This window comes from Coenobita brevimanus, chromosome 61, assembly GCF_032717465.1.
Source record: "Coenobita brevimanus isolate Jiangsu-jjx chromosome 61, ASM3271746v2, whole genome shotgun sequence".
Classification (NCBI taxonomy): Eukaryota; Metazoa; Arthropoda; class Malacostraca; order Decapoda; family Coenobitidae; genus Coenobita; species Coenobita brevimanus.
Genome location: NC_137014.1, coordinates 5,519,582 through 5,531,800, shown reverse-complemented (window position 1 = coordinate 5,531,800; position 12,219 = coordinate 5,519,582). Strand labels below are relative to the sequence as shown.

General features: G+C 40.5%; 1 protein-coding gene across 1 annotated transcript; it reads left to right on the top strand.

Moving 5' to 3' along the window:
• Positions 1–2,626: 2,626 nt before the first annotated feature.
• LOC145403583 (C-type lectin domain family 4 member M-like) lies at positions 2,627–8,422 on the top strand. The gene is made up of 3 exons (XM_080275261.1): positions 2,627–2,679; positions 7,722–8,028; positions 8,231–8,422. The coding sequence occupies exons 1-3, from the start codon at positions 2,627–2,629 to the stop codon at positions 8,420–8,422; spliced, it is 552 nt and encodes a 183-aa protein (XP_080131387.1).
• The last annotated feature ends 3,797 nt before the right edge of the window (positions 8,423–12,219 follow it).

The window sequence follows — 12,219 nt, the reverse complement described above, 5'->3', positions numbered from 1 at the left end:
CTCATCTCCCTCCTCTCAGCCATTCCCCAGCCACTTATACTTGCATTACTTTCATTCTCTATGTGAAAAAATTCCTTAAAATGTTCTCTTTATGTGCTCACTGTTTTTCCCATTGCCACTGCCAATCTACAACTTTTATCTTTCACCTCGCCACGAACTTCTTTATCACCCTCTCTTTACCCTCTTCCAAATATTTTCTTACATTCCCCAGCTTTACATTCATATTCCTTCCAAAATCCTCGTCCACTGTTATCGTACTCTCTCTTACCGATCTTGTCGCCTCTCTCTTCCTCTCTACATACGATTATAACTCTCTCTTCCGTCTCTCAACTTCTTCCATGCCTCTGCTTCCCATCCACTCACTATAAGCTTTCATCTTCTGCCTTTTTATGATCACACTTTACTACACAATAAATTGATAAGTAGATATACAGTAATATGAATACAATTATACAATAACATTCAGATCCTGTTAAACCTCTCTCTCTCTCTCTCTCTCTCTCTCTCTCTCTCTCTCTCTCTCTCTCTCTCTCTCTCTCTCTCTCTCTCTCTCTCTCTCTCTCAAACGAATATCGGTATTGTACATTTAACCTTCTGCATTAAACCAAATTTAGAATAGGAAAGTTATAAACATATTTGGCACAAGAAAAATCACAATACAAAATATTACTAATTTACAGTAAACCTTGTCCTGTGTGTGTGTGTGTGTGTGTGTGTGTGTGTGTGTGTGTGTGTGTGTGTGTGTGTGTGTGTGTGTGTTGGGGAAAAAAAAAGCCGCCTCTCCGCTGGCAAAGATGGATATCCACGGAAACCTTCCCTAATGTGAGGCTATATGTGACATGTCGGAAATTTTTTATTTGAGAAGAGTCAGAACTTAGCTTTATTGTTTCACGGTTAGGTTAGGTTAGTTTGATTTAATCTGGGTCGCTTATCCTTTTTCGTTTTGGAGGTCTGTGGACGTAACCCAAGATCCATGATATTCTAAATGTGAAGAGACTAGTTGCTAAAGACCAACCCAGTCTAAGAGATCTAACTAACTGTATCTGTGACCTAATTCCACGTCAGTTATTTTCTCACTTCATACAAGCTCAGCAAAGAGGTGGTGGTAATACTCTTCCATAGTAAAATACACGAGAACATACCATTGGCCAGGTCTTCCACGATACAACATTATTTTATTAGCAGTACTCTATCTTTCTACCAAGAAGAATTTAGCGATTACAAATTATACCAGCCAAGGCAAAAATATACTCTAATCGAGGTTAAACATGTAGAAAATACTATGGTACTTTGTCGTGCACTGCAATTAACTACCTCGCAGGATTATATGGTTGTCGTAGTTCTTGATGCGTGACTGATAGACTTTTAAAAGGATACATTACTTTCTTATTCACTTATTCTGGACGAACGATTTTACTTGTGTTCATGGTCGATGCACTTTCATGAACTTCTGATTATCGGAAATGGTCCACTATAACTGTGTACTAATGATTCTGTGCCCGGACAGAATCAACACGCACAACTCGTCTCCAGCACTACACACACCCGCCACTACTGCATCAGTTTGATCATAATTAATAATATCATTCAGCCCCAGGTAAAGTATATCGACTAACGATTTACAATATTAATTCGTATGTATCTTCATTTACTTCTTTTTCAGTTACTCTCATTTTTTGCAGCGTACAATGCACTCCACTCAATATTTCTTCGAAAATGTGGGCAGCCTCATATTAATTAACGTCTACATTGATTTCCTTTCCCTTTTAGCAAGGATCCTGGCCTTTGAGCGTGTGAATTAGTGAATTACACGATCTTTTTTTTTTCGTATTTTTGCCATGATTATCCTGTGTATATTGTACGAAACAAAACTCAGATTCCAGCTATATATACAGTAAGATGAACTGTTCACCCTCGCAATAAATCAGTGTACATGATACAGCTGAAGCTTCTTGATGATGATGATGATGATGATGATGATGATGATGATGATGATAATGATGATGATGATGATGATGCTTGCTTGAAAAGCCCTGTGCCATTTCCATACAGCCACAGAGCTACATATGCCAAGTATGTCAGTTGTAAAGTGCAGGTGGCTGTGCGTCAAAAACTGGTAGTGAGATATTTCTTTAGAAAGGAAAAAAAAAAATCTATTTACAAATTTATGAAGTTACTTCGCCAGTCACGGCCATCAGTAGGGGAAGGTGTGTGGTAAAATAATACATTTAAATATGCCATTGTGTTCAGTATCAGGATATACTAGCAAGAGCACTCCATTACCGAAACCGGAGCTTATCACTACAAATCCCTTATGCACATACGCGCCAGTGGACAACAGGTAGTGAGTAAGAGGTTACGACCCTACTAGAAATAACTTCCATGTCCATATCTCAGTAGGTACTGCTGAAGGGGTTGTAGAGGAGGGAAAAAGACGTGGCTGCCATCTTTCAGAAAGTGGTAGAGATAAAACACAAGTAAGCTATTGCTACTTGAGAAGATATTAATCAGCAGCCAAAAAGGATTTCTAGGTGAGCAACCATTATTTTACTTGAGTGTCCGTTACATTAGTGAAAAAAAGGTGTGTAGTTTACGGAAACAGCAGCATAACTGGTGGTTTATTGTAATGCATCAAAGGACGGTGCTTGAGCAACAGCAGCAGAAGCAGTACAAAGCAAAGTAATTTGCTGTGGCTACTTTTAGGACCAGCTTGATGAAAACCTAAAAACACAACAACGTGAGCTGCAGTGCTACCCCATAAGCAATTACTGCATTTAGTGGTGTAAGAGCAGAGGGTATGATGGTGTTAGAGAGTTAGGTGTAATGCTGAAACTGCACATGGTATATTTTTGTTAAAACACCTGAGAATATTCACATTATAACGCCCGAGATTAGTTATGTCATAACACCTTAGACGTCTGCACATAATAGCCGATAGTCTGCTGTGCGAGCATATCAACAAGGGTGGTCTGGCACCTACGGTTCGTGTATTGGTTATAGAAACTGCAAAAAAGTTTACTTGCTTCGTTACATTTGTGAAGGAATGCTGATGAACAATTTCGAATAATACGTTAACATATATAGTTTGATGCAACCACGGATCTAATGGTATGGCAACGAAAGCTATTTCAGTTTAATGGCTATAAGAAGAGTGATGAATCTGTGACTCGCTTTCTGGCTACTCAGTCTTCTTGCCAAGCTGCGGTGGATTGCACACACACACACACACACACACACACACACACAAACACCGACCTACCTCACTGTGTGTCTAGCCATCAAGTGAAGAACATGGGTTCATCTCCACTACTAAGCAACGCTCGGGTCCGCCTGGCACTCTCTTTGTGTCTGCTGCTGCTCCTGCCTGCGGCCCTGGGAGAGGTTGTCTTGTACAGACGGATATTTAGAGTGCTTCAGCAAACTTTTGCTGGGACGTTTGCCACGTATAAGAAGGTTACGTCTATCAGGTACGACATGGCTCATTCCTTGAAGTAGTTAGAGCTGACTGATGCCACGAAAGGCTTCATACAGAACAGAGGTCCGTATCTAGAAACTGCAAGAGGATCGCATGTTATTATGTCAATGACCACGTTACTAGACGGCTTTGAGATACTTTTATTCAATTTTGGAGACTACCAAAACTGGAAAGATTATGTATACATTCTTCAATATCCCCGTCATAAGAGGTACACCCTATGCTTAAGACAATCAGCTACTAACAACAAAAAGAAATAAACTAATGTATTAAAGGGGTAGGAATGTTTATGGATTGTGTTGGATGGACAAGATACGGATGCTGAGAGTAGTGAAAGATGTGGAGACAAGAAGTCTGTTATTGAAAGAGTGGATGGGACTGTTGCTTGAATGATTAAATAGAAAAAGCTGATGTGAATAAGTAGGTGAAAATGTATGAGTGACTGAGGGTTGGAGTAGGCGTGGAAGCTAATACGAAGTTAGATGAATGTGGCAAATGACTGTTTGTCCTATGTAAGCTGAGTATATAAATGCACTGACGGAGGATAGAAGTTGGTGGATGAAGTATGTAGGCCTATATAGCTGCACATGACAAGAACTGTTTCCCTTATTTAACTCTAAAGGCGACGGAACTGTATCTATTCACAGTTGTTATGAGGCATTAGTATTAAATCCTCTGATAACTAAGATTTCTCAGAGCTGAGTGGAATCATCTGACGTTATTGTGAATTAACTGTTTAAGTGTGCGCACAATAACAAAAGGGTTTTATGAAGATATAAATTTCGTTAAACTGACGTTAACTATTAACAGTAATCAAAGTATTTTGCTAAACTGATGCATCGCTCTAAAACTACCTCTCCCATTGGTCAGTATGGTACTGATTATCAAAAGGTTCTGCTTTGAAAACATTTATATTTCAACCTGGCTACTGGCAGATAACTTTTTTCATTTCAGTAGGACCGTCCTTACTGAAAATTGGAATAAACATATTTTTGTCATCCCTCCACTCTGGAAGGCCACCATCAAACTGAATGGTGGTTGTGTCAATAAATAAGAAAGAGTTAAGAGGGTGCTATTCACAATGAGAGAGATCAGCATCGTGGGTTTTTGTCATCTAATTCCATTGCGACATGAAAACAGTGTGGTAGCCTACTCTTCACATATTATCTTGGATCATATTCTGAAAACCACTTTGCATGTTACCTTATGCATCAGATTGTTTTGTTTATACTGCACGTTCATCTCTAGGCATACATATAAACAGCGTTTCATAACGAACTCAATTGATTAATAATATAAAATTCAATAATAATAACAATTATAGTAATAATAATAATAATAATAATAATAACGATATTAATCATAATAATAATAGTAATACTAATAACGATGACGATAATATAACAATAATAATAATAATAATAATAATAATAATAATAATAGTAATAATAATAATAATAATAATAATAATAATAATAATAATAAAAATAATAATAACAACAACAATAATAATAATAATAATAATAATAATAATAATAATAATAATAATAATAATCAACAGTTATTAAGGAAATAAAATGTAAGAGATGGTTAACATTCTTACTGAACACAGCTGCTGAAGTTTTACTGAAAAAAAATATTTAGTGTTGTACAGTTCATGTGCTTATACCAGTATACTCGTATATATCACCATACAGGGCGACGTCTCCTTAACGACATATAGAGGAGCGCTGAGTGAAGATGATGGTCCAGTTTTTCTTTACCCACTGGTGACAAAACTTTATCAGTGGCTTAATTTCATACAGGAAGGCAGTGGAAAACATGCTTTACTAAGTTCTTCTCATTTATATTTACTTTTTTGCAGAGTATGTGCTAGCTGGCCGTACTAGGAAACTGCAGTGCCCTCTCCCTTCTAGTGATCGGAAAAATTAGAACACCTTAAAAAATAAAGGAGTCAACGTCCAGAACTCCCCTTGTGCGGCTTCCTTTAGATTACATGCGGAACATCACAATCCAATAGACAAGAATCCTAATGGCCTCAGAAGTCAAGTGGCAACATCTGATGGCTTTTACCAAGATGTTCACAATATATATTTTATGATTTCATTCAGAGTATACCGTTTATTGTAAGCTTACCAGCTTTACAGGGCTTCGTTATATAGTCTAATGGTTCAATGAAATTCTTTCTATATCTATATAGATTCTATCCATCTATCTATTGCCAGACGCCTCAATCCCGTTTGGGGTGGCCACAAACAAATCGCCTCCAAGTCGCCCTGTCCCCCGCCATTTCACTGCCCTGCTCCCAACTCACACACCCCTCTCTCATATACCTCTCCACCCCATCCCTCCATCTCATCCTCGGCCTCCCCCTCCCTCTTCCACCCTCCACCTCACTCACATACACTCTCTTCGTCAGTCTTTCACCCTCCATCCTCTCCACATGGCCAAACCACCTCAGTGTGTTCCTCACAACGCTTCCTATCACATCCACATCCACACCACAACGCTCCTTTATATCCTCATTCGTCAGCCTGTCTCTCCACGTGACTCCACAGGCTCCTCTTAAATAACTCATTTCCACTGCTCTCACTCTTGACTTGTGTCCTTCCAACAATGTCCAAGCTTCACTTCCGTACGTTAGAGTTGGTATCACAATACTGTCATGTAGTAACTTTTTTACTTCCATGCTCACTTCCCTGTTTCTTATCACTGCTTTCAAGGAACCAGCAACCTTTCTTCCCTGCTGTACCCTTTCAAGCACTTCACCCTCCAAACCTCCATCCTTACTCATCACACTACCCAAATACTTAAACGTACTCACATTTTCCAATTCCTCACCATCCAACCTCGCTGTACATTCACTGACTTCACCTCTCTCAAAGACCATCACTTTACTCTTCCCTACATTCACCTTTAGGTTCCGTTTCTTACACACTCTCTCAAACTCAACCACCAAGCCTTGCAGCTCCCCTTCTAATTTCTCTATATTACGTACAATCTTTTTTTTTAATCCGATGCTTGCCCATTTAAAAAATTGTAGTTCATTCTCTTCCTTTCCCCTCTCATTTTACTATATTTTCTCTTTAAATATACTGTAGTTCATATGAGCCCATTAGAACTAGAAGGGAACATCCTTTATCCCCCTCCCCTTATGAAGCAATCTTATGGTTTTATCTTGGTCTTCACCTTGTTTGGAAAACTCTTGGACCCCATTCTCATAGCGGATAAGGGTGAATATCAAGTGCTGTACTTCAGTGTACAAGTTCCGCGACCCCTCCAAGGTTTTGTCTAGCGGTATAGAGTTGGAGGGGGCCAGGTGACGGAGAGCTTCTAATCACGGTCTGGCATATGTAGTGTCTAAGAAATTCTGGGCCAGCGTTAGACAGTCTTCCAAAACTCAAGCAGAGGAGATACATTTTGGTACTGTGGATATGAATAATAGCCGTCCTCCTCCAGCCCGCCAACCAATGATAGCGTTGTCTAGTGTGTGGTGGAGTTAAAGGATTAGAGGAAGGAAAGGAGAGATAGACTGGTCGGCGATGCCCTGAGTACGAGATGCATCATGGTGAGGGTTTGGTAGATGGTCCCTTTCGGCCATCCGAATATTTATTACCATCAGCCACATCAATCAGCCTTAAAAAATAAAAAATAGAAAATCCTTTCTTTATAGTTTCTTTTATTTTACTTACTGTTGCCATTAGGTCTTCTAATGACATTTGAAAATGAGAAATTTGACTTTAAAATATTGTTGCGATTGGATGTAAACTGCTGTAGTCATTTGAACATCATTGCGGTATGCTGTCCACATAGTACAGTAGGAGCCTTCTGCTTCGATATATATATATATATATATATATATATATATATATATATATATATATATATATATATATATATATATATATATATATATATCGTACATAAACTGAAATATATGTTCAGGTTATGAATGCAATAACTAGGTACTCTGTGACAATAAAGAAAATTACTAAGTGTGTTTAATGGTAACTAGCACAATGACATTTACATAGTGTAGATAATATACCCTTTTAAATGTGTCATAAAGCTAAAAAGCACCCGCCATGATGTGTATTACTATCGTTTGGAGGCAAAGTTATAGGAAGAATATACATATATTTTGGGAGAATTCTTGGGGTCACACTGCCTTTAAAAGTACAATATAGAGTAATGTACGAAAAAAAATAAGACAGCTGTTTGCCATCAGGTGTGCCCTTGCCTGCAGCGTGTCGGAGTGTCTGGCCTGGTCGCTAGACACAGAGTCCGGTGAATGCCGTGTCTTCACACATCTGCTGCCAACACTTCTACCTGCTGCCACATCTCTCACTACTTACGTCACCGTGGGTACCGCTGAAGGTGTGCGTGCCATCGCCAGTGGCATTGTATTATCAGATGCATCTGGGTTGACCTGGAATGACGCCTTGGCCGCCTGTGAGTCAATGGGCAGCACCCTCATCTACCTGGCCACATCCGCCCAGAGGAAAGCACTGCGGCTCAGGCTCAGTGCCAACTTTTACCTCGGCCTACACCAGGTCGGATCATAATTGTCTACAGACATGCTATACTTAGCCTTCACTTTAACTCTGAAACAGAAAAAAAAAAAAAAAAGTCCCATTAATCACAAAGCTGGGTCATTTGACATAATCAGACTTTAACTCCAAGGCAACGTGCTGTGATGGGTAAATGGTAAGCATGTATTTCTTTAAAACTCTCATAATTAATTTACCTTCCCAGAATGCAGACGATGAGGACAACTGGTATGATATGGACGGCAGGCTTGTGAGTGATCCTGTGTGGGAAAGGGGCCAACCAAATGACTCTGACGGGTCTCAGGACTGCGTAGTATACTTCAGTTCCGGCCTCCAGGACAAGAACTGCGACACGGATTACAAAGCAGCTACTGTTTGCACTATTCCAAGCAACTAGGCTAACCATGATGCATTGTTTCGGCTATTATTGCCATATGGACTGTAGGAGAGAGTGCTTAATCATGAAGAGTCCTGATGATGGAAGAGCCATGTCAGCACTGAAGTCGCTGGCCCGGAAGAAAAATTTTGCATAATTTCAGTATGTTTACAGTTTATTTGGTGGATTACTCAATAATGTTTTTCTCTCATCGCCACCAAGATTCATGAGTGATTTCAGTCTCAACATAGAAAGGTCTCTCTCTCTCTCTCTCTCTCTCTCTCTCTCTCTCTCTTGCTGATGCTTAGCGGTGAGACCATACGTAAACAGATTAGTCATATGACATCCCATGGACTACCGTACGTGAAATCGAGATATACTTAGGAATAAAACATAAGAATAATTGTTTACCTCCAACGTTCCTTGCTGTCATAGATGCCGGGTGAGAATTTGATGAACAGCAGATGTGGATGTAATGATTCTTGTGTAATACTGACTGTAACGATACATTCAGTATAATTAAATGTTTGTCTATAGTCATACCTTCAATCTCTTGCCCTTAAAATGAAGACTAATAACGGATCGTGTGTTATGGAGGAACCGCAGTGAAACGCAAAATATATATCTTTCTGTTCATACCTGTACTTGAACAACATTAACCTGAAAAAGGAACAGTAGTCAATCACTGTTTCTGCATTCCTTTTAATTATTGTTCCTTCAAAAACAAAGCAATATCTCTATCTACAAATCTGCCTGTCTTTAATCAGTCAGGCTATTTATCTGTCTATCTATCTATCTATCAATCTGTCTGTTTGTCTGTCTGCATATGTATTTATGTATCTATCTATCTATCAATCTGTCGTCAAACGCCTTAATCCCATAAGGGGTGACTAAACATAGGCAACGCTACGCTGTTGCAACCTTCCATCTGACTTGGCACATATCGCCCAACTCCCTGCACACCTAACCAAGAGCATAACGGCCCTCACCCCCCACCCCCCCTATATAACACAGAGACATCAAAACTTAAGATGACAGAGAAAATCATCATCATCAGCAGCAGCATCTCAGCCACCACCACAACCATTATCGTCATCGTCAACACCTCAATAAACCATCATCATCATCATCATCTCAACTACCACCACCACCATCATCATCATCATCATCATCTCGACTACCACCACCATCCACCATCATTCAACGAACACTACCATTACCATCAGCAGCAGCAGCAGCAGCATCAGCAGCAGCATCAGCAGCAGCAGCAGCAGCAGCACTATCATCATCGTCCTTACTTTAGGCGCATCTGGTAATTTTTTTCATTATAAAAAAAATCAAATACCTAAGACACACCATTCTACCTATCAAAAGGCACCAGTTCACTATAAGACACATAACTAAGTGAAATTTCATGACTCTATATTTGATGCTGTCTGAGATTTGCTCCGGAAACGAAATCTCTACGCCTGGCAAGCCGCCCTGCTTCAGAGCTCTACGGAAGGACACCAGGGATAACATACCCTCCTCTGAGTTTGACGGGTGGAGGGTGAAAAAGAATCGCCTCCGTATCACCTTGTTCTCCATCATCTGTCCCCCCCCCCCGTCTCTATCTCATCCCCTCTGTCATATATCATTCAACCTCATCCCTCTACCTCCTCCTCGTTCTCCCCTAACCCTTCGCTCATCCACCTCACTCACACAACGTCCTCCTTGGCAGCCTCACATTCTCCATCTTCTCTCGACCAAACCATCTCTAATTTCTTTTCTTAATGTTTTCTAGCACGTCTACATCAACACCACACAGCTCCTTCACTTCATTTGTCTGTTTGTCTTTCCAACGGACTTAACATGCCTCCTTGAGACAGTTCATTTCCACTGTTCTCATGCTTGACTTGTGTCCTTTCAACAAACTCAAAGTGTGACTTCCAGACGTTCTTGTGGCAAATTTTCTTCCCAGCAGCATCTTTTCATGTATTTCAGATCCTCTAAAATTCCCTCCGCACTCATCAGACTATCTAAATATTTGAAAGCCCATACATTTTCTATTTCCTGCCCATTCAGCCTCACAGTGCACTCCATGGCTTCATTTCTCTCAAAGGACATAACTTCACTCTTAGCTGTATTCACTTTAGATATCGTTTCTTTCACACGCACTTTCGAATTCATTCACCAATCCTTGCAGCTCCGATTCACTTTCACTCAAATAAACAATAGGCCTAATATCACTTGAGTTTTCCTATGAAATTGTTTTGGTTTTCAGTATAGCTACAGAGCAAGAGCACCGATTCTGTGGCAAATACTAAGAATGTCGTACCAAGAGTACTTTCTTATGGTAGCTCAAAGTAACAAATCTGCTTACGAGCAAGGGCGAATCCCTCGAGAGTTTCTCGTCAAGTAGTGGCATTTTCACACACATGAGCGGCCCAACCCGGCCTGGCCTAACCCGGCCCAGCCCAACCTCAACGTTTTTGAGAAGCATATCTCCGCAACCACAGGGCCGATCACTGCGTAGTTTGCACCATATGATAGCTCCATTCTTTAAGATTTGTTTTTGACAGGTTTCATCACACCCCGGCGGTGCACGCCGCACGTGACACGCGCCAAGTGCTGCATGTCGAAAATCTTCAAAAGTGGGCCACAGGCCAGATAGTTTGTAGTAAAGGCATGAAACTTGGTAGATAGCCATCAATATACTCTAGGCATCCTCGGGATGTAAGGCGACATATCAGTGCTTTCAGATTTAAATGGCCTCGCTCGTACCTAGCCGACAAAGGCGTTTTACTGGTACTTCGTTACAGTTGTGTGGTCACTTAACCTCAGATGTTTTCGCTCATATGGCACATGCACCACAATTTTATGAATTCTTACACAAATCACAGGATGGGTTTAGGAAGCTAAAAAACACATTGCGCCAGACGATTCCCTTTACATCTGTAAGTAAAATTAATTTGTTTTAGAACTCTTAACAAATCGTTCCGGGGCCGGCCAGGGGCTCACGCAAATTTCTGAACCAACGGCCATTGAGGGATGAAGCCATTAAGCATTACCTACGGTTGTTTGTTTCCGGTGCAATGGAAGAAACTTATTCTACGTACTCAAAGGTGGATTTCATTTCCCAATTGTAGGTTAGAATAGGTTTGGTTGAATTATTAGGAACAATTAAACTAGGTTAGGTTAGGTTTAGTTAAACATTTAGGACAGTCCCTTCCACCATTACGCCAAGCCTTAGATCGAGGAGCGTGTGCGTTAATATGTTGGAGAAAGTCATGCCAATACTCCTGGTGATCACTGTGTCTGGACCTGGCTACAGTGAGATAGGAGTGGAGGTTGTCAGCGGTGATGTCAGAGTGGTACACAGCCGCTGCTAGCCGCACGTCCTCCTCACTGTCATGTAGACGGCGATCCCGTACCCAAGGTCTAGTGAGATACAAGGTCTGATCATTTCTGGCTAAAAATGGAACCACTCCACGCATGACGTTACGCAGCACCTGAGCCCACAACTCCGTGACTCCAGTAGTGTTAATGCGATCAGTTGTGCTTAGACTCCGCTCAGTAGATGTTTCTCAGCTGCTCCTGACTTTTCACCCTAAGCGATGCATTTGAAATTATTTTTATTATAAGGGCCCCAATACCCGACTGAAGAAATAATTGCCAAAATATAATATTATATGTGGTTATTTGTGTGGATTAATTTAAAAACAGGGCCTTACAAAGTTTGTCAGATGGTCTAGACATTTGATATTTTGAATTCTCGGGTGATATCAAAACACATCCAGGCAAGATTTTACGAGTACCTTGATTCTTTTCCCTCCCAG

What these genes read in the sequence shown, in the direction of transcription:
- LOC145403583 (XM_080275261.1), top strand. Translation starts at nt 2,627, where the DNA reads ATGCATCAAAGGACGGTGCTTGAGCAACAGCAGCAGAAGCAGTACAAA. An exon ending in CAGAAGCAGTACAAAGCAAA is followed by an intron (nt 2,680 to 7,721) that starts GTAATTTGCTGT and finishes CCTTGCCTGCAG; the next exon opens with CGTGTCGGAGTGTCTGGCCT. An exon ending in TTTACCTCGGCCTACACCAG is followed by an intron (nt 8,029 to 8,230) that starts GTCGGATCATAA and finishes TTACCTTCCCAG; the next exon opens with AATGCAGACGATGAGGACAA.